Source organism: Oreochromis niloticus, linkage group LG4 (assembly GCF_001858045.2).
Source record: "Oreochromis niloticus isolate F11D_XX linkage group LG4, O_niloticus_UMD_NMBU, whole genome shotgun sequence".
NCBI classification, from domain to species: Eukaryota; Metazoa; Chordata; class Actinopteri; order Cichliformes; family Cichlidae; genus Oreochromis; species Oreochromis niloticus.
In genome coordinates, this window is record NC_031969.2 from 15,370,671 (window position 1) to 15,393,078 (window position 22,408).

The following is a 22,408-nucleotide window of genomic DNA, read 5'->3' on the forward strand; positions in this document are numbered from 1 at the left end:
TCTGGCTTTACATTCAGTGACTACTGGATGGCCTGGGTCAGACAGGCACCTGGAAAAGCATTAGAGTGGGTTGCGAACATCAGATATGACAGTGCTTACATCTATTATTCTCAGTCAGTCCAAGGCCGGTTCACCATCTCCAGAGACAACAGCAAACAGCAGCTGTATCTGCGGATGAACAGTCTGAACACTGAAGATTCTGCTGTTTATTATTGTGCTCGAGACTCACAGTGACTGAAGTTGTTTGAGCAGCTGTACAAAATCCTACATCCCTTTATGCTACATTTATCTTTCATCAAAACTGTAGTATAATTCCAGTGTTACTATTACTAAATCTATTAAGGCTATTAGTGTAAGAAAGTCATGCACTTGTCTGAGAAGTTCTTTACATTTCACACAGTTAAATTCTCCGCTGGTGTCTCCTCCACTGTCATGATGAAGGTCATCTCATTATCAAAGGTATTCAAAGTCAGTAAAACAGAATGGTAAGTTAAAATGGTCACAGGAAGTTGTTCATATATGAGACAATCATTTCAGGCCTCAACAGACATCCTAGCTGTTTAAATAGATGAAATACAATAATTGCAGTGTTTCAGTATCATGACATCTTCAGAGGTCTTTGTCTAGCTAAAAACTGAGCTTCATTTTATTCCACTTATCATGTTTTAATAGCAGCTGTGGGGAAGACACTGTTTACCTGCACAAGCATTTAAACTGCTTTAAAAATGAGAGAAAAACAGAGAGGAAATGAACAGTCTACTCAGTCATTGCTTTAAAAAAATGCAAATGTATTTAAGTTAACAATAAGCCTTTCCTCATAATGAGCACTAGGGATGAACAGGCAATGAACAGCTTACGTCTCTTCAGCTTAAATATCAAACATGTTCTCTGTAGCTTTGATACCAATGCTGGCTGCTGCATCTTTTGGGTTGTTAAGAATCTATCAGTATCAATTAATCTATTAATCAAATGAATGGTGGAAATAGTGTTGACTGTCTGTTGAGTTACTACTGAAAAAATTAAAAAAAAAATGTTACAGAGAAGAAAGACTTAATAACACTGGAAGCCTCATTTTATTCTATAGTCTGAATGGCCTATACAAGTAAATTTGCACAATAATACTTGTGTAAAGATAAAGTTTATTGTGGTTAATTACAGTACCTAAAGTGCACTATGATGATAAATTAACTGCATTTGAAATTGATTCTGCATTGGCAAAGAAATAAATTTAGCTGCAATTAAATAATCATTTAAAATACTGTTCATTATACAAAATTTAATGTACCGATAAATGAACTAACTACACATGTTTTAAGAGATAATTAAATGGCATGGCAGTACAAAATGTTTGCTGCACAAGCTCTCTCCCTAAAATAAAAAAAATGTGGCTATATGTTTATGTTCATGGAAAAATTATAATGTTCAATTTAAATATATTGAAAAATTGGCAAAATGAAGTTAGTGAGTGGACCATGCATGCCATGTGGAGAGGGCAAATAAACTCACATCATTTCAGCTTACCATCAGTCCTGTTAGCTATGTTACTGCTGCTGGCTGCTGGATCCTGTGTCCGGTCTCTGGTTATTCTTTGACTGACAACAGTGAGAAGGAAACGTTTATAAAAATGGTACTTTAAAGAATACGTTTCCCTCTCCTAAACGTGAAATGGACACATGCAGAAGTAGCATTACCAGCAGGGGGAGATAATATATTTAAAGCCAAGAAGTCGGTAGCAAGCAAAAACCATGTGAAGTACATTCCAGGGTCCTTAATTGCCAGAAACTATTAAGCTATGTGGCTAGTATTTATTTACCAACTGTCTCACACTTTGGATGGGTAAAGCGTGAAATAGAAACAGTGGACTGATGTATGTATTACTCATGTTACACTGATACTGGGTTCACGCATTAAATACTTCAGTATTTAAACTGCGGTTTCAGACACAAACATACTGAAAACCATCTAGTCACAGCAGAAAATAACAACTCAGGAAATGACACAGGTCTAATAAAAAAAAAACGCACATGGTTCTGGCTTATTTTTAAAAATAAACTGATATGAAACTTTGTCTTTTCAAATTGAAGCATCAGTGTACAGCATCTCAAAGAAGAAACTTTTCAAAATTTACTCCAATTTTAACAAAATCTTTCAATAACATAGTTCTGGAAGATAATTTATTTTTGTAAGTCTTTTGTTGTTTGTGAATATGTAAATCTGAAACCAGTAGTAGTGGTAATGCTGAGTTGGCAGTTTTAAATTTGATTTTAAAAGCAGAATTTGATTGTGATGGGAGAACTATAATGAAAGGACATTGAGAATATTTAAAGTAGTTCTGCAGAGATACCAGGCATACTGTCAGGATGGTTTACAGAAAGATAACACTCCTGTTTGTTTCAAGTTGTGTTAAAGGTGGAACTACAACTGTCATAGTCGGACGAGCCTCGCCAGTCGACCTGCCTGTCTTTGTTTTTGTTTGTGTTTCTCCTCTCTATTTTCTTCTTCGCCATCCTGTGGCACATTGTTTATGGAAGTCACACTTCCAGAAGTTGGGTGCGAATGGCATCCGACCCGGAAGCGCTTCGGAGCTGGAGCCACCACACCTGCAACTGATTCCGCGTCCAGATGCTTCCAATCATCCAACATTTTGAGCAGAGCTACTTAATGGTGTGGTCAGATGACAGTCAGAGCTGGTCTAAGCCTGGTAGTAGCCCAAGTATTGTGTTGTGAGGAAAGTGTGCACCTGCAAGAAGAGAGACGTACTGTTTGCTGTGTTTGTTTCCACTAGGAACAGGGACTGAACGGATTTCGTGGAGGTGGATCACAAGCACTGGAGTATTTCTGGAAAGGGGACAGAAATGCACTGACACGCACTATCTCGGAACTCGGACGAGATCCCGTGGATTGTTTGCACATTGAACTGTTTACTGAACTAACTTTAACTGTAAATAAACTGACTTTCTTTCATCAAAGACAGTGAGTCACACAGACTGCGATAGATAGATAGAACGATTTTGCTTTAGTAGCTCAGTTTGTTGCTGGATCAGACAGGCTGCTGGTAAAGGGCTGGAGTGTATCAGATTTATACACACAGATAGTACTCTTATCCATTACTCCCAGTTAGTCCAGGGTAGATTAACCATCTCCAGCAATAAGGTCTATCCAAAGGTGAACAATTTGAAGACTGAGGACACAGCAGTGCATTACTGTGCCAAAGGATACACAGTGAGTTGAGCACAAGACGAGTCATATAAAGATTTGCTCCTTTTATCACAATGGTAGGGAACATTTGGCTTTATCTGCAATGTATCAGGTAGAGTGCTTTTAATTGATTATAATATATTAATATTTTAGTCTCTACAATTGATACTTGGATAAATTGGATTTTTCTCTCTTACATTTAATGACTACTTGTTGTACACTGTTGCCTCAAAGACAAAATACAGTTTCAGAAAAGGTAATAGTTATTAAAGGATTCACATTAATTCATAGCTGTAATCCAGCATTAAAATGCATCTTAATTTTCAAGGTTCAATACAATAGAAATGACTGCCAATTCCATTCTAGTTCTGCTTGTTTGGCAACAGAGAAGAATATGCACAAATTAATAATTCACAGTTATCAACACAGTTTTTTTTTCTCTTTTTTGTGGGATGGGGTAATTTATTCTGTGTAAACACTCTTTCATTATTCAACTTTTCTGTCATGGGTTTGAGGAGGTACAAATACAAATATTCTTTCTTCCACCGCCACTTTTCCCAATGCTGAAACCATCTAGAGATAGTGGACCAACACACACACACAGTTAAACAAGATGGACTGTAGGACAGTGCTGCTGCTTTTGACTGTCTTCTGTGCAGGTAAAACTTTTTACAAAATAAATAAATACAAAAAACTCCCATTTATCAAATTTTCTTTGCTACATAATTCCATATATTTTGCTTCATATATTTGATGTCTACAGTATGTGTATACAATGTAGAAAGTAGTAAAAATAAAGAAAAACATAATGACGAGAAGATGTGTTCAAACTTTTTCATGGTTTTCCACATTTGTGTCCATCTTTGATTTTCAGAGGGGTTTGAGCAGAATCCAACTGTTAATACAACAGTTATTCCCTCTTCTGACGGCACCAATATCACCCTATGCGTTGTGAAAGAATTTGTACCAAAGAAACATGACCTCAAATGGCTGAAAAACGGAAAAGACATCACCAGCGAAATAGATCTGCCGTTTAAAGTTTTGACTTCAGTTTCTGAATCAAGAAAGGATGGAAAGAAGGTGTACACTGCAGAAAGTTTTCTCGCAGTAAATTCCAGTGATGTGAATGCAGACACTGAATTCACTTGTGTGTTAACGGGAGAGCAAAATGCATCTTTGAATAAACCTGACAGAGACAACCCAGTAGGTGAGTAACATTCTGTAATAAAACAAGGTATAACCATAAAAGCAGGTGAGCCTTACGTTAAGTCATACATAATTTATTTTAGTAGTTTATTTCAGCTCTTATGTATTGACATTAAAGTGTTAGTAGTATATTTTAAAAGTAACCCCAATATTTAAAGGGTTAAAAAAAAAAAGATTTTAAAAAAATGTAGGAGTTTGATAAACACTAATAGCCAATAATTTGAGGTCTAACACTTTATCAAATACAGCAGCTTTTTAAAATAAAATTGTTTTGTTTTGCATTTTTTCTCCTCAGCAGATGTTTCCATAACTGCAGATCTGACAAACAGTATGTTACAATTACACGCACACATCTTTCTGTCTGTTAACATATATGCATAATGTCCAAACATAATGTCAAAACTCAATGTCTTCTCTTTAAACTTATATATTAATATCTCTGTTTAATTGAATATCTCTTTCTGATGGGACAGGGCCAACAATGGCAGTCTACATCCTCCCACAGTTGCACACTGACCAATTAAACCCTCAAGATGAAATCACTCTGGTATGTCTGGTCACCAGTACTGTGGAAAAGACGTATAAAATCGAATGGTCAGAAAATTCTGGAAGTACACATGGACGTTATGTTACAGGCACCAACATCTGTGCACAGCAGAGCAAAAATGACCAGAAATGGCGAAGCATGAGTCTTTACACCACCAGTAAGGCAAACTGGGACAAGAAAGATCCAACCAAGATGTTCACCTGCCATGTCCGTTCTGAAAACATTTCAAAAACAGTGCTGAGCACCACTGGTAATTGCAATGAATGTGACTGTAATTACTAAGCTTTAAATGTGACATTTTGTGCTTGTGTCATTCTTTGTGTGAGAGAGTTTAAGAATACCTGTGCACTTGTGATGTCAGTCACTGTGAGACAAAATGCTTTAGTTGTCATCATGTTTTTTTTCAAGCTATCTGAGTCACAGTGTCATTTAGTTGATATATGTGCTGTCTGTTTGAAATAGATGTTGCATGGAGACTCTTTGGTATATGTGTAGATGAATAACTTGAAGTGTCACTAAAAAAAGACAATGTCACCGCTGAAGAGGATTTTAGCAGCCTGTGGTTAATATTGTTCCAATGGTAGATATATTTAACCTAAATATATGGGTCCTGTGATTTGAACATGCAGGTTAAATGCTTCATTGGAAGTACACATGGATGTTATTCATTGTGGGGATGCATAGTATATATGAGTATATATGATTAAACACAATTTATGCGAGTAACTATGATTATACGTCTAGTGTACACAGGTATATATGTCATAATAAAATCCACAACACCAGCTGTGGCTAACTATCTTTGGGGCTGTCTACTTAATGGTGTGGTCGGGCTTCAGTCAGCGCTGGATCATTGTGTGAAACTCGGTAGTACAGCTTGGACGTGTTTACTGTATGAAAGCTTACTTTAAGCTAAGGACTGTCTAGTCATTGTTTACTCACCATATACTGAGTATAAATAAATCCACTGTTTTCTTCAAAAGAGCTCTGCATACGAGTGCACTCATTCCACACCAGCCCTGACAAGCAGTGGGGGTTGAACTGGCAAAGTTCACTGGAAACAAGTCAGAGTGGGAATGCCAGGTGCTGTAATATCCAACCTCTGTGGATAAAATGAAATCTAAGGATCAGTGTTACAGGTGTCCAACCCTGAAGCCAGACCGGGGGAGCGAATTCGTCTTGCCATCACATTTTGGTCCATATCAAACTTCTCAAACCCTCAAATCACATTTTTCCTGCTTCTAAAACATCAAATTTGACAGCAAAATGTTTACTTGCTCCCTAATATGTCCTACGCACACGTGCCATTATATTTATTCACTTGACTTATCAGTGGTTACAATGTAATGCCTGATCTTTTTATTACCGATTTATTGTAAATTATTATATTTTACAAGTCCTGACAGTCAGATTGTGAGTTTGAACCTGTGAATAAAAGGTCTAGAGCAGGGGTCTGCAACCTTTTACACCCAAAGAGCCACTTGGACCCGGTTTCCACGCAAAAGAAAACACTGGGAGCCGCAAATACTTTTTGACATCTAAAATCAAGATAACACTGTATATATTGTTTTTTATCTTTATGCTTTGTGTGAACAACTAAGGTGTGCTGCTTATGAAATCCATGAAGTGCTACAGAGAAAATTAAATTATATTTATGTAATCAACACATTTTGAACTCTTAAAGAAATATAACAAAAGGAAAGACACCAACCTGAACTAAAATGATCCATGTAGCAAACAAAAACTGTTGTCAGACGCCACCCTTATATCGCCTTTGGGCTGTTGGAGCCTTGACCTGACTCTTAAAAAATAATTGGAAAAAAGCACTATGCTGCTGAAAAATGAAAAATAGATATTTGCAAAATTCTGCCTAAATATGTATTTTACCTGGTTAACGCGTGCGGCGGGGCGTGGTTTGCAGCGCCGCTGCAGGGGAGGCAGGCGCACCTGAGCGACACCCACAATCACGCCTCGCTGCCTTTACGTCTGCGCTATCTGTGCTGTTGTATTGTTGGTGGTGTATGTCGGGCTGTGAGCTGAAAAGCTACAGCCGGCTGTATGCGTACAGCAACCGTGTGTGAAAAGTGCTCAATAAAGAGATGCTCAAAAGCATGCTCATGGAAACATCGTCGGGTCTGCCGTGATTTGTTTACAATGGGACTTCTGCTCCTGAACCACTGCGGTCAAGTGAGCCTGTGCGCACAGAGTCCGCAAATTGGGGCTATACGAAGTCAGTTTACGCAGGACTGTAAGCTGTCATCTGTCAGGCGTGAACGGTGTTTGTCTTTAACATAGTTCACGGTGGAGAACAGCTGCTGACATAATGTGGATCCGAAGATCCATAATTGGCCTACCGGGGGTTGAAAGTCTCGATAAATGCACGGTGTTTCGGCGGGTATACCGGCTTCCGCGAGTGTGACGCTTATTTTGAGCGATGAAAAAATAATAGAATATAATTTTATTTTTATATTTCAATATCACAATAATCTTCCAATTTAGAACTACGAGTTAAAAAGAACTAACATAAATAAAATACACTTCAGCTAAATACTTCTAATTTATTTGCCCAAACCAGGCGGAGCCGCAGTATAAGGACTAAAGAGCCGCATGCGGCTCCGGAGCCGCGGGTTGCCGACCCCTGGTCTAGAGAGTCCCACAGACTCACAGTCAGTAAATCCTCTTGTCTAACTCAAACAGACACCTGAAAAAAGACTGTAGAGGGTTACTAATATGACAGTATCACATATGACAGTGACTACATGTAAAACATTTTGCTGGCTAATATTACTGTCAAAGTATCACTGACAGAAATATGCATATTTTAGAACTGAGACATTTAAGTTGCTGCTCCCATCAGACCACTAGAGGGCAGGTGCTGTCAAGTATCTTCTTTTCGAAAATGGCAAGATCAGCAGAGTTGTGGTTCATCGTGTAAACTTCAGCTTAAAAAGTTAGGAGGACACAGTGATCAACTTCCCTATGCTTCTGAGACTTTGCAATGAACTCAGCATTCATTTTATGGAATATTTATTAGCTATTCATGTTAAATCTTTATTTTCATTTTCTCACAAATACACAAATCTTAAAAAGACTGAACAACAGTTTAAGTCTCAATCTTTTATCTGGGTACATCAATATGGACAGTCCAACCCATTCTACCAACTAGTACCTTTAGCATTGCTGCTATTCTTCAAGTCCAAAAGTGCAAATTGTTTTTTCTGTTTTTATCATTTCAAGAAACTACATTTGGTTTTCAGAGGAGGAAGCAGAACAGAACTTTGGGTGCTGCTTATACACCATCAACTAAACTCTGTGCCTGTTTTTAGCTGTTCTGGAAAAGATCCTTACTTCACTGGAGCCATTCAACACATAGCAGAAGAATCAGTAGATGTGTTAGTACTGAAATAAATATTTATTTTATTTTTTGTTAAGACAGTTTCTCATAATTCAGTTGTTTGTCTATATTGAAAAAAAATGTATAAATTCAGTGGCAGTAAAAATATTATTTAAAATGCTCTGTATCATTCTGTATTCAGTTTATATGGAAATAAATACAAATTTGATTTGACATGTTTGTAAAATTCATTTAAAACAAAAAAGGACTTCAGATTTATTAAACTGACAACTGCTGTCAGTCAGAGGCTGAACACTGACAGACCTGCAGAAATACTCATCAACAGTCAGGCAGAGATGTTTAGTTTGAACCTGCAAATAATTCATTACTAAGTCATTAAAGAAAAGAATAAAGCAAAACAAAAAACACTTTACTATGCAGTCTGGTCAAAAAGATCAAATAACATTATATTTAAATTTAATTTATTTACAAATATGCAAATGAAAAAGTTACTCAAAAAGGAGTGGTGCTTTTGTGTTTCAGTGAGAGGACCAATGAGCTCACATCATTTCAGCTTCAACATCAGTCATGTTCACTCTGATACTGCTGCTGGCTGCTGGATCCTGTGAGGAGCATTTAGTGGATTCACTCTAATAAACACTGAATAGTCAGATAAATGATGGTAATAATGTTGATTTCTGTTTCCACAGGTGTGTACAGTATTGATCTCATCCAACCAGACTCAAGGATCGTGCAGCCTGGACAGTCTTTGACCATCACCTGTCACATCTCTGGTTATTCTCTGACTGATGGTAGCTATGCAACATGTTGGGTCAGACAGCGTGAAGGAAACCCACTGGAATGGATTAACCTTATTTGGGCTAGTGGGAGCACTGCCAACAATGATGCTTTAAAAAACAAGTTCAGCATCAGCAGAGACACTTCTGCTCAAACAGTGACAATAACAGGACAGAATCTGCAGCCTGAGGACACAGCTGTTTATTACTGTGCACGCCGTTACTACACAGTGATACAAACCACTGACAGGCCTGCACAAATACTCAGCAACATTCAACACACATCCACACATACAGTGGCTTGCAAAAGTATTCGGCCCCCTTGAACTTTTCCACATTTTGTCACATTACAGCCACAAACATGAATCAATTTTATTGGAGTTCCACGTGAAAGACCAATACAAAGTGGTGTACACGTGAGAAGTGGAACGAAAATCATACATGATTCCAAACATTTTTTACAAATAAATAACTGCAAAGTGGGGTGTGCATAATTATTCAGCCCCCTGAGTCAATACTTTGTAGAACCACCTTTTGCTGCAATTACAGCTGCCAGTCTTTTAGGGTATGTTTCTACCAGCTTTGCACATCTAGAGACTGAAATCCTTGCCCATTCTTCTTTGCAAAACAGCTCCAGCTCAGTCAGATTAGATGGACAGCGTTTGTGAACAGCAGTTTTCAGATCTTGCCACAGATTCTCGATTGGATTTAGATCTGGACTTTGACTGGGCCATTCTAACACATGGATATGTTTTGTTTTAAACCATTCCATTGTTGCCCTGGCTTTATGTTTAGGGTCGTTGTCCTGCTGGAAGGTGAACCTCTGCCCCAGTCTCAAGTCTTTTGCAGACTCCAAGAGGTTTTCTTCCAAGATTGCCCTGTATTTGGCTCCATCCATCTTCCCATCAACTCTGACCAGCTTCCCTGTCCCTGCTGAAGAGAAGCACCCCCAGAGCATGATGCTGCCACCACCATATTTGACAGTGGGGATGGTGTGTTCAGAGTGATGTGCAGTGTTAGTTTTCCGCCACACATAGTGTTTTGCATTTTGGCCAAAAAGTTCCATTTTGGTCACATCTGACCAGAGCACCTTCTTCCACATGTTTGCTGTGTCCCCCACACGGCTTGTGGCAAACTGCAAACGGGACTTCTTATGGTTTTCTGTTAACAATGGCTTTCTTCTTGCCACTCTTCCATAAAGGCCAACTTTGCGCAGTGCACGACTAATAGTTGTCCTATGGACAGATTCCCCCACCTGAGCTGTAGATCTCTGCAGCTCGTCCAGAGTCACCATGGGCCTCTTGGCTGCATTTCTGATCAGCGCTCTCCTTGTTCGGCCTGTGAGTTTAGGTGGACGGCCTTGTCTTGATAGGTTTACAGTTGTGCCATACTCCTTCCATTTCTGAATGATGGCTTGAACAGTGCTCCGTGGGATGTTCAAGGCTTGGGAAATCTTTTTGTAGCCTAAGCCTGCTTTAAATTTCTCAATAACTTTATCCCTGACCTGTCTGGTGTGTTCTTTGGACTTCATGGTGTTGTTGCTCCCAATATTCTCTTAGACAGCCTCTGAGGCCGTCACAGAGCAGCTGTAATTGTACTGACATTAGATTACACACAGGTGCACTCTATTTAGTCATTAGCACTCATCAGGCAATGTCTATGGGCAACTGACTGCACTCAGACCAAAGGGGGCTGAATAATTACGCACACCCCACTTTGCAGTTATTTATTTGTAAAAAATGTTTGAAATCATGTATGATTTTCGTTCCACTTCTCAAGTGTACACCACTTTGTATTGGTCTTTCACGTGGAACTCCAATAAAATTGATTCATGTTTGTGGCTGTAATGTGACAAAATGTGGAAAAGTTCAAGGGGGCCGAATACTTTTGCAAGCCACTGTATGCTGTAAAGGGGATATGAATAATGTCTAGAGTTTGTTGATAGTGAAGACACCGAAAATCTTCCAAAACATGGGAAACAATAACAAAAAACAAAAATTGGTTCAAGGCCAGTTTACCAGTTTACCAAAAACAACAGTAGATCTATATTTACAAGGTATGCAAACACTGCTTTTTACCAAGATAAAAAACAAATTAAAGAAAACCTGACTCACATACATATCTCTCTGGCTGCAGTGGTGCCACCTGAAGTTGTGAAGATGGAGGAGGGGAAAAAGGCACTGCTGGTAGTAATTCTGGTCAAAAGGACCAATATGAAAACACTTCAAAACTGTATTTGATGTAAAACTTGTCATTATTGTCATGGTATCAAAAATAAACGTTCTGCAGAGAAATATCCTCCGTCAGACTTATATGGATCACTATTACTTGTTTAAACACTTTATATTGTCTGTAATCTACAGTTATGCACCATATTCTATAAAATCATAGCCTTATAATATCTGTCCTGGGATTAACACAGCAGCTCAAAAACACACGTCTACATCTTGATTTGAAAACAAAATGTTTTCAATATAATCATAAAATATCACAACTGAATAAAAAGGTTTGAGCATGTGACATGGTTAACTGCCAACATCTAGAGCAGGATTAAAAATGAATGAAAATTTATATTTGTTTATTAGCAAAACAGGTAGTTAAACTGTTTAGATTAGTTTGACCAAGTTATTTCTCAGATCGTTGGTGAAGCCTGAACGTGTTCAACTTCCTTGTTTTCTTGAACCAGACAGCAGGAGTTTCGCTTTATATCATCAAAGCTACTAAGTTTCTAAATTAGTTATTAAATGTTTTGTGTATCACATAATTTGGCTGAGGTGGATACTGAGAGAAAACTCAATAATACTTAATATACAAACTTAATACACTTGTTAGCACAGAGTGTCCATGTTTAAGAAAACTCTCATTACGCACATTACAAAACTCAAGACTTATATATTTAGTGCATTTTCGATTTTTCTGTTTGCTGTTTTTTTTCCTGTACTTCACAGAAATGAGTACATTATGAAAACAGTTTGATTTTCAGCATATGCATTGCAAACACAATGTACACACTCATTTTAGCTCAGTCCGTGCAGTGAGGAGGAGCCAATGCAAAACTGAGGTGTCTTTCACTTCTACTTATCTGCCTGTAGAGACAATGACAGATCAGTGGACTCACAGTTTGAATGATGGACTGTAGGACAGGGTTGCTGCTTTTAACTCTCTGCTGGGCAGGTCAAGACTTTTTTTGTGTTAATAAAGTCAGAGCTTTCAAACTAAAAGCCTGTATTAAAAGATTGTTTTCTTGTTAATTTCATAGGTGTTGATGGTCAGACTCTGACTGAGTCTGAATCAGTCATTAAAAGGCCTGGAGAATCCCACAGACTGACCTGTACAGGCTCTGGATTCACATTCAGTAGCTACCTTATGGCCTGGGTCAGACAGGCTCCTGGAAAAGGACTGGAGTGGCTTGCAAGCCATTATGACAGTAGCAACATCTACTATTCTCAGTCATTTCGAGGCCGGTTCACTATCTCCAGAGACAACAGCAAACAGCAGCTGTATCTGCAGATGAACAGTCTGAAGACTGAAGACTCTGCTGTTTATTATTGTGCTCGAGACTCACAGTGACAGGAACTATTTGAACAGCTGTACAAAATCCTCCCAAGTGCATGTTAAATTAAAAAAAAGGAAGAATGCCCTTATAAACAGAATGTAAACCTAGACTAGCTGTCACAATATACTTAATAAAATTTACATTGAAAAGCAGCGCTAAGTTTTTTGCTTTTTTGTTTTTTCGCAACAAGGGCAGTCAGTCTCTCCCTTTAAAACAGCGGGTTTGTTTTGTGAATTTTACTGTGTATATTTTTACACCATAATATATTTAAAGAAAACAGTTAGAATAATGGATAAGCTGGCAATTATTAAATCTTCCGTATGTACTCAAATTTACAAACACTTCAAATTTTAGCTGGAAAAAAAATCATAAAGATTGTGACATTTTTAGAAATGCAAAGCCCTGTATCATAAACTGGTGTTTTGGATTTTTGTTGTTGTTTGCTTTTTTTTCCAATACAATTTTGTTTATTAATTCCAGTACAATAATACTACTTTAAAAATATCTTAAAATACATACGATGTACAATACTCAGCTTTTTTAAATTTTATTGAGAGAAGTCTGAAAAGAGATAAAAGTGTTGAACAAAAGTATCTGGATTTTACACAACAGACCAAACACAGAAGGTAGGATAAACTCTTGATTATTACTCTTAATAATTTCTTAGTCTTAATCCTAATGTTATTACTCTTATTATTATTGACTATTGTTAAAATTGATTTTATCATTAGTATTACTGCAAATAATATTTTCATTGTCTTAATGCTTGCACCATTGGTATTAAGTTTTGAGTTTCACATATCTTATTTATGAAAACAGCTGCAGTTTTGTTTTTCTTTTGTCTATAAAGTTTGTAAATGTGTTTTTGAGAAGAAATCTGTGAAAACTTTAAAGTTTTGGTAACATGAGATCAGTTGAATAAGTAAAGGTCATTGTTGTGATTTGGCAGTCCTCTCCTACTTTTAGGAAATGCAAATATGTCATTGTCTTCACCTCTACTTATCTGGCAGCTTACAGAGTCTGACACAACAGTGGACCGACACAGTTAAACAAGATGGACTATTGGACAGCACTGCTACTTTTAACTGTCTGTTGGGAAGGTGACACTCTTTCTCTGTTTTTATGTTGTTGTTTTTTTTAATTAATTAATTTATTTTCATGAAAAAACTTCATGTTTATTTTTTAATATGTTCCTGTTTGTGACTGTTGCCATGTGCTGATTGTCAGACTCTGACAGAATCTGAACCAGCAGTTAAAAGACCAGGAGAATCTCACAGATTGACCTGTACGACATCTGGATTTAACTTTGGAGACTACGGCATGCACTGGGTCAGACAGGCTCCTGGAAAAGGACTCGAGTGGATGGCCTATATCAGATATGACAGTGCTTTGATCTACTATTCTCAGTCAGTCCAAGGCCGGTTTACCATCTCCAGAGACAACAGCAGACAGCAGGTGTATCTGCAGATGAACAGTCTGAAGACTGAAGATTCTGCTGTTTATTATTGTGCTCGAGAGTCACAGTGACTCAAAGTGTTCCAGCAGCTGTACAAAATCCTACGCTTTGCTCCTGATTGTTGCATGTGTTTTGCATGATCAGTGTCTTTGGATAAGCCTCATAAAGTTACATTTTACTGAATATTTTTTGAATATTTTAATTCTCTGTAATGTCATGCTTGACTGGAAGCCGTCAGTGGCACCAAGAATGTTACCTCATTATACTCACAGTTAATAAAGCAGTTTTTTATTTATTTTGACGATCATTTCAGGCCTAATGACTCAGGAGATGGGAACAGTTAGGCCAACAGTTTGAATTGTCACTGTTCTTTCAGTAACTTTCAGTAATTCAAATTAATTAACTGAATTAAAATGTTATTTTTTATTCCTTCCATCCATCCTTCCATTTTCTTACTCTTGTCCAGTTCAGTGTAGCAGGGGGCCTGTAGCCTATCCCACAGGGTGAGAGGTGGAGTATACCCTGGACAGGTCAGTAGGCTGTTGCAAGGCTATTCATTATATGTAATTTAACTGACTATGTATTTCTTACACTTCTTTATTGTTAGAATTTAAAATAGCAAAAAAAAAAAAAAAAAAATCGAAAACTTCAAGTACTAAAGTAGCCAAAAACATCAGCACAGAATTAATAAAATTATCTATGCTTGGCTTTTTTAGTCAATGTCCACAATAATTTAAATCTTTGGATAATTTTCAAAATGCTTCCGCTTACAGGAAATTAGAATGAGATCAGACTGGCCCAGTCTGATTAAAAATAAATATAAAAAACAACGTCCTGCAGACACGGTTCCATGAAACACATGGGTTTATGAAATGAGCCAGAGGACACTCTGGATTGGGAGGATGAAAGTTTTCTTCTTAAAGCCATTTCCTCCACACTTTACACATCCAGCAGCACAAAGTATGTCAAAGTCAAAAGGTTGGATGAAGAAAATTCTGACTTTTAATTCTGTGCTTGAGACACAAACACAGCCAGTGAAGAAAGTGGCAGAACTGCATAAACACTCCAGTCACCTGTTGTCAGCCACTAGACTGACATTTAATATTTAACCCCTGAGTACTGAGTGGACTGATTCGCATCAAAAACTACTATGAAGTAAAAGTGAAAAAAAAAAAGAAAAAAAAACCCTTTCAAAGTCTCTGGTGGAACTGAAGGCCTGAAGAATAAAACAGACTGAACTGCACAGCTTTGAGATTCTCATTCATCAGCTGGATCAGACAGGCTGTCAGAAAGTGAGTAGAGGTGATTGTCTGGTTTGACAGTTACAGCTGTATCAGCAAATATTACTCTCAGTCAGTCCAAAGCAGATTCAAATCACCAGTGTGAAATTATTTTATTTATTGTAATATTTTTGTGCTTCGGAGCCACTTGAGGATATTTTTAGTGAATACACTTGTTAGTGCAAACAATGTCTGATCTGTTTAAGGGAACTCTGACTTAAAAGCATTCAAATGTTATCTCATGTACCTTTTTAATTTTTTAATTTTTATGCTGTTTTCTTGTAGGTGACAGAACTGAGGATGTTATTGAGCTCAGTGTGATTTTAACACTTAAAAGTGTTGACTATATTAATTTCTGCTCCGTCTATTCAGTGAGGAGGAATCAATGCAAACTCAGATGTCTTTTACTTCTACTTATCTCACAGTAGCGAGAATGACAGATCAGTAGAGTCACAGTTTGATATGATGGACTACAAGACAGGACTGCTGTTTTTAACTCTCTGCTGGGCAGGTGAAGATTTTCACTCGTAATTAGTTGTTTTGCCTTGACAAATAAAAACTTGTATTGTAACTATGTTATTTTTCTTTTTCATTCATCTGACAGGTGTTGATGGTCAGACTCTGACTGAGTCTGAACCAGTGGTTAAAAGGCCTGGAGAATCCCACACACTGACCTGTACAGCCTCTGGATTCACATTCAGTGACTACTATTTAGTCTGGGTCAGACAGGCACCTGGAAAAGCACTGGAGTGGGTTGCAAGCCATTATGACAGTGCTAACATCTTTTATTCTCAGTCAGTCAGAGGCCGGTTCATCATCTCCAGAGACGACGGCAAACAGTAGGTGTATCTGCAGATGAACAGTCTGAAGACTGAAGATTCTGCTGTTTATTGTGCTCGAGACTCACAGTGACTGAAGTTGTTTGAGCAGCTGTACAAAATCCTGCAGTCATTATTCTACTTAATTTATATTGCATGGCAATTGTAGTATAATGAGGATTTTACTAATGCTACCAAGAAGTTCATATTGCAGATGTGTGGGAACCTTGTTTATAGTACTTTCAGCCATGGTCTCCTCCAGTTGCATAAATGATCTCATTATCAGAGGTACCCACAGTTCAGACGGTGTGGTGATTAGATGGTGGTGAGTTAATAAGCAGTTGTTCATATGTGTGGAGATCATTTCAGGCCTCATCAGACATTCCAGCTGCTCAAATGTATTTTCTCAGGATTTCAGTATTATTACATTTTCAGTAATCTATGTACAGTACAGTTTACAGTATAGTACAGTGCTCTGCAAAGGTCTTGAGATACTTCTCATTTCTTCATGTTTTGCTTCCAGTGAGCCACATGTTCTTCCATTTCCTTCTTAACTTTATTGATTTTCAAAATGCATTTGCTTATAGGAGTTAAGGAGTTTATGAAAAAAAAAGGAAAAAAAATGTTTTAAACCAGAGAATATTATGAATACAAAAAAGAAGTAGAGAAAATTCATGTTTCCAATCTGTATTCAGTTTGTAGACTTCATTATTAAATTTTTCAAGTGCAGATGTACAGTCCCTTTATTCAAATGGACATAATGCATTTCCTCATAACTGTGATGTATAAGAGGACAGAAGAGCTCACATTGGTTCAATTCAACTTCATCATCAACCATGTTCTCTGTAGTTCTGAAACACCTGCTGGCTGCTGCATTATGTAAGATGATTTGGTCAACTCACACTACTGAATACAACAGCAATCCTAAATAATTAAATAAATAATTTATATTGGATCAGACGAGGTGAAGAAAAACCACTGGAATGGAATTTCTACATATGGTATAGTGGGGGCACTTACCAAGATGATGCTTTAAAAAACAAGTTCAGCATCAGCAGAGACACTTATGCTCAAACAGAGACAATAACAGGACAGAATCTGCAGCCTGAGGACACAGCTGTTTATTACTGTGCACGTTACTACACAGTAATGCAAACCACTGACAGACCTGTGCAAATACTCAGCAGCAACCATGCTTGTGCTGTAATTGTGAATAGAAATAATAACAGTGTGAGAGAGAGAGAGCTTATAGTATGGCAAAGGGTAGCTGTAGCTCAGGAGGGAGAGCAGAATATGCCTAATAATAATAACAATAATATGACAAAACACTAATAATATGCCTGAGGGAATAAAAGTCTTCCTACTGAACCACCAACAATACATGGAAATACAAATAATTATCTTTGTGTTTGCAGAATCATACATATATATATATGTTTTGCAGTCTATATCAGGACTTTCATTCCGTTTTTTGTCATGAGCAATATTTACTTTTTTCTATAAACGTTCTAAATGTGTTTCTGTGAAGGAATCAGTGAAACGACGATGGACTTCATGTAAGTGAATGTAAAGAAAAAAATCATTATTAATGATTCAACACTTCTTCCTAGTTTTAAGGAGGAGTCAATGCAAATTTTTTAATGTCTTTCATTTATACTTATCTGACTGCTTAGAGCATGACAAAACAGTGGGCAGTTGTAGTTAAACAAGATGGACTATTGGACAGCACTGCTACTTTTAACTGTCTGCTGGACAGGTGAAACTCTTCACTGATGTTCTTCTTTTTCTTTAATTTACGATGATACTTTATTTTGTTATGATGTCCTTTTTTATTTCTGTTGACAGGTGTTGATGGTCACACTCTGACACAATCTGAACCGGCAATTAAAAGACCAGGAGAATCCCACAGGCTGACCTGTACAGCATCTGGATATAACTTTGGAGACCGCAGCCTGGTCTGGGTCAGACAGGCTCATGGAAAAGGACTGGAGTGGATTGCTTACATCAGGAATGATGGTAGCAGCACTTCCTATTCTCAGTCAGTTCAAGGCCGCTTTACCATTTCCAAGGACAACAGCAAACAGCAGGTGTATCTGCAGATGAACAGTCTGAAGACTGAAGACTCTTCTGTTTATTACTGTGCTCGGATCCACAGTGACTGAAGTTGTTGGTGTTACCCTTTTCCCTGCGGTGGGGAGAAGCAGACCGCCCCGACTCCGCAGCAGCAGGGAGGCCCCACGTTCCAGACCCCAGTAGGACGGCCAACTCCTCCTCCTAGCCCCCCCGCTCCAGCAGGCCGCAGAGAACGGGGGGTGTGAGAAGACTCCAAACCTCCCTCCACCCGCTCATATGCAGTGTTGATGTATGTGTGTTCTAAGGTGCATTTAAAACCCAGGAGGGCATGGAGCTACCTGCCAGAGAGCAGCAGGTGAGCGCATAGCCCCTCCTGCTAGCCCTCAATGTCTACGTGTATTTAAAATTGAGAGGTGGGCAATGACGCCAGGGGTGAGGTGTACACCCTGATGGTAATTTTGGATTCCGTGTAGCGTGCCCACCCCCACCCTGGTGAGCACCTGCCCACCCTGGTGAGCACCCGTGCTCACCAGGGTACCTCCTCTGCACCCTGGTGACACACCCCTACCCCAAGGCCCTGCATGTGTGGGTGATTGTGGTGGAGCGGGAAGAGGGAGGCAGCTGGAGATGGGGAGGGAAGGAAGGGAGGGGCAAGTGACCCCTCCCTGGGGCCAGCTCCCCCGCTGACCCCAGTAGGCACCCCCATACTCTGCAAGCCACCAGGGAAAGGGGGCCCAGGCCCATCCGGACCGGGGCCCAGTGCAGCAGCGCCGCCCGGCCCCACAGAGCCCGGGACAGTCCACCCGACCCCACCACAGAGAAAACTGCACCCACCCCATCATCCACTCATCTTCCAGACTACACAAGACAATGGACGCCCAGGCTGAGATCTTCCTCCACCTCTCCTGTATCTCCCCCTCCTGCAGAGAGAGTTCCGGAAGAGAGGAAAGCTCCTGCAAGATGTGAGAACCTCCCCCACCAGTTGAAGAGCCCCCCAGGTGGCTCGATGCACTGGCGGCACCCTGCGCCAGGGCTAGGCCCCCATACACCCACCCGCCCACAACCCCGGCAACACACCAACCAGGACCCAAGCCCCCGAGGCCCAGCCAGGGCCCCAGCCCAGAGACGGAGCGCCCCCAGAACCTCACGCCCGTCCCGGACCCACCCAGGGGCATCCAGGCTACCAGGTCAGTAACCCACGTCCGTCAGCACAGACTCTCCCCTAGCCCCGCTGCACGCAGCCAAGAGGAAACCGTCACCTAAGAGCCAACAGAGCCCCTAATTGGCCATGACCGCTACCCCGGGTTGAGCCCCCCAAGGAAGATGCTCCTGGGGAACCCCCGACGCCCTAAGCCTGTCCCTACCCCCACACCAATCACAACAGTGAAGGTGGGACCAAACTATGACCCCCCACCCCCACTAGGTGATGGAGCTGATCAACGGAGCCCAGAGCAATTGATCTGATGTGGTGGCAGAGGCTGTATCAAGACTAATGTAATCTAATAGATAATTTCTATGTTGGTTAGAATTAAGATTATTTTTATTTTTCCAGTTCATGAGGACTGTTTTCTTGGCTATGCATAGGGCAGTGAAAACCATATGGGCTATATTCTTTTCTGTAGTGACACTATCTAAGCTGCCCAACAAACACACTAAAGGGGAAGTTGGAATCTTACATTTCAGACACTTTGATAAGTCTTCACATATCCTGCGCCAAAACTTCTGAACTGGTGGACAGAACCAAAGAGCGTGGATATAATTGTCCGGTGAATTGGTTTGGCAGTGTGAGCAGTTGTTGGTAGACGTAAAGCCCATCTTGAACATCCGATGACCTGTATAGTGCACTCTATGTAGTATTTTGTATTGAATTAATTGAAGACTGGGATTTCTAATTAGATGAAAGGTTTTTAAGCAAATCTGAGACCAGAAGTTTTGGTCTAAGTTAACTGATAAATCCGCTTCCCATTTTGCAATAGGAAGTGATATTGATTTATCTGTTTTAGAAAGCATTCTGTATATTTTGGATAGTAATTTGGGGGTTTTAAGAGTAAGAAATTGAACCACACTTGGTGGTGTTTGTAGTTCAACTTGACCCGGTTTAAATTTCTTTTTTACTATGGATTTAATTTGTTGATATTCTAAAAATCTTTTCTTGTTGATCCCATATTGTGTAACTAGTCTGTCAAATGGAATAAATTCTGTTCCTTCTAGTATATGTTCTAAATATTTGATTCCTTTACCACTCCAATCTGAAAAGTTTATCATATTATTGTTTTGTAATATGTCAGGGTTGTTCCAGATAGGTGTACGTTTGCATGGGATTAATGAAGACTCAGTCAGCTTCAGAAACTCCCACCATGCTGGCAGAGAAGAGTTGATGCTGATGCTTTTGAAACATTCATGTCGTTGGATGTTTGAGCTGATAAATGGTAGATCTGAAATCTCTAGATTATTGCAAAGTGCTTGTTCTACATCTAGCCAAGGTTCATCTAAGAGGGTATGTTTTAGCCATCCTGAGATAAACTGAAGCCTGTTGGCTGAGAAGTAGTGCTGAAAGTTAGGTAGTTCTAATCCTCCTTTATCCTTGGTCTTTTGTAGTGTTTTTAAGCTTATATGTGGGGGCTTATTTTTCCAAAGGAATTTGGACATATATGAATCTAGAGATCTGAACCAATCTTGTGGTGGTTTAGTTGGGATCATTGAGAATAAATAATTTATTTTTGGTAATACCATCATTTTTATAGCGGCAACCCTTCCCATGAGTGATATGGGTAGACATTTCCATCTAGCCAGATCACCTTCTACTTTCTTTAAAAGTGGGATATGGTTTAATTTAGTTAGATCTGCAAGCTTGGGAGAAACATTAATACCTAAATATTTTATATTTCCCGATTGCAGTGGAGTAGAAGAGGAATTATCGAAGGAGCAATTAATCGGAAGGACTGTAGATTTTGACCAGTTAATTGAGTAATCTGATATTCTTGCAAAAGAGTTTATCAATTCAATCACCCCAGAGATATTGGTTTGTGAATTTTGGAGAAAGAGTAACACATCATCCGCATAAAGGCTGATTTTATTTTCCACGTTCTTGCATTTTATGCCCTTAATTACTGAATTCTGTCTAATTGCTGCTGCTAGTGGTTCAATAAAAATTGCAAACAGTGAAGGGGAGAGTGGGCATGCCTGCCTGGTGCCCCTCCGGAGATAGAAGCTGGAGGATGTCTGGTCATTTGTTCTGACACAAGCTGTTGGGGAATTATATAATATTTTTAACCAGTTGATGAAAGAAGATCCAAAACCAAATTTTTGTAGAGTTGCAAATAGAAATTTCCAGTTAACTCTGTCAAACGCTTTTTCTGCATCTAAAGAAAATATTGTAGTTTCAAGGTTTTTACTGTATGAGTAGTCTATCAAATTAAGTAATCTACGTGTATTTGTTGATGAGTGCCTACCTTTTATGAAACCAGTTTGGTCAGGATGAATTAAGAGGGGGGTTATCTTCTCTAATCTTTTTGAGAGAGCTTTGCAGATTATTTTGAGGTCTACATTTATAAGGGATATTGGACGATAGCTTGAGAGATATACAGGGTCTTTGCCTGGTTTTAGCAGGAGATTAATGTTTGCAGAATTCATATTTGATGGAAGTCTGCCCTTTTCTTTGATTTCCAACAACGTTCTGTAAAAAAACTGGTGCTAGAATCGTCCAGAATTCTTTGTAGAATTCTGCAGGCAAGCCGTCTGGATCTGGAGCCTTATTATTGGGCATACTTATCAGGGCTTCCTGGAGTTCACCTGATGTCAGTGGCGAATCCAGTGCCATTGCTTAAGAGTCTAATAATTTTGGGAGAGTTATGTTGTCTAAAAACTGATCAATTTCCTTTTTAGATGGGTTTATTTGTGGTGAATACAACGTTTTATAGAAATCCCTGAAAATATTGTTTATTTGTTTCGGGTCATATATTGTGTTCCCAGATGAATCTTGAACAGCACATATAGTTGTTTTTTCTTTATTTATTTTTAGCTGGAATGCTAGAAATTGACCGGATTTATTACTATGTTCATAATTTTGTAAGCGTAGTCTTTGTACTAAGAATTTTGTTTTTTTATCAATTATCTCATTTAATTCTAGTTTTGTTTTGCGTA

At 38.9% G+C, this 22,408-nt stretch overlaps 4 protein-coding genes and 2 long non-coding RNA genes across 14 annotated transcripts in view; 4 read left to right on the forward strand and 2 right to left on the reverse strand.

Moving 5' to 3' along the window:
• LOC100709195 (uncharacterized) overlaps positions 1 to 22,408 on the forward strand; it is a 1,346,887-nt gene that overhangs the window by 816,371 nt on the left and 508,108 nt on the right. The window lies entirely within an intron of this gene.
• The window catches only part of LOC112846698 (uncharacterized), a 961,229-nt gene that overhangs the window by 649,617 nt on the left and 289,204 nt on the right, over positions 1 to 22,408 (reverse strand). The window lies entirely within an intron of this gene.
• LOC102076453 (Ig heavy chain Mem5) overlaps positions 1 to 22,408 on the forward strand; it is a 900,359-nt gene that overhangs the window by 616,985 nt on the left and 260,966 nt on the right. The window lies entirely within an intron of this gene.
• LOC106096470 (immunoglobulin mu heavy chain) overlaps positions 1 to 22,408 on the forward strand; it is a 1,110,954-nt gene that overhangs the window by 608,970 nt on the left and 479,576 nt on the right. The gene's annotated exons all lie outside the window — the stretch shown is intronic.
• LOC100701592 (uncharacterized) lies at positions 2,954 to 5,752 on the forward strand. Of its 3 annotated transcripts, none has more exons than XM_019358451.2 (5): positions 2,954 to 3,222; positions 3,776 to 3,857; positions 4,073 to 4,405; positions 4,700 to 4,732; positions 4,878 to 5,752. In XM_019358451.2, the coding sequence occupies exons 2-5, from the start codon at positions 3,812 to 3,814 to the stop codon at positions 5,231 to 5,233; spliced, it is 768 nt and encodes a 255-aa protein (XP_019213996.1). In that variant the 5' UTR covers positions 2,954 to 3,222; positions 3,776 to 3,811; the 3' UTR covers positions 5,234 to 5,752. The 3 variants fall into 3 exon arrangements, with proteins under 3 accessions (XP_019213996.1, XP_019213997.1, XP_025762377.1); XM_019358452.2 differs by having other exon boundaries at positions 2,955 to 3,222; positions 4,703 to 4,732; XM_025906592.1 differs by lacking the exon at positions 2,954 to 3,222 and adding an exon at positions 3,292 to 3,310.
• LOC112846703 (uncharacterized) overlaps positions 12,521 to 22,408 on the reverse strand; it is a 297,478-nt gene continuing 287,590 nt past the window's right edge. Inside the window, exon 3 of the long non-coding RNA XR_003219822.1 lies at positions 12,521 to 12,642. This is a non-coding gene — a long non-coding RNA (uncharacterized LOC112846703). The remainder of the gene's footprint in view (positions 12,643 to 22,408) is intronic.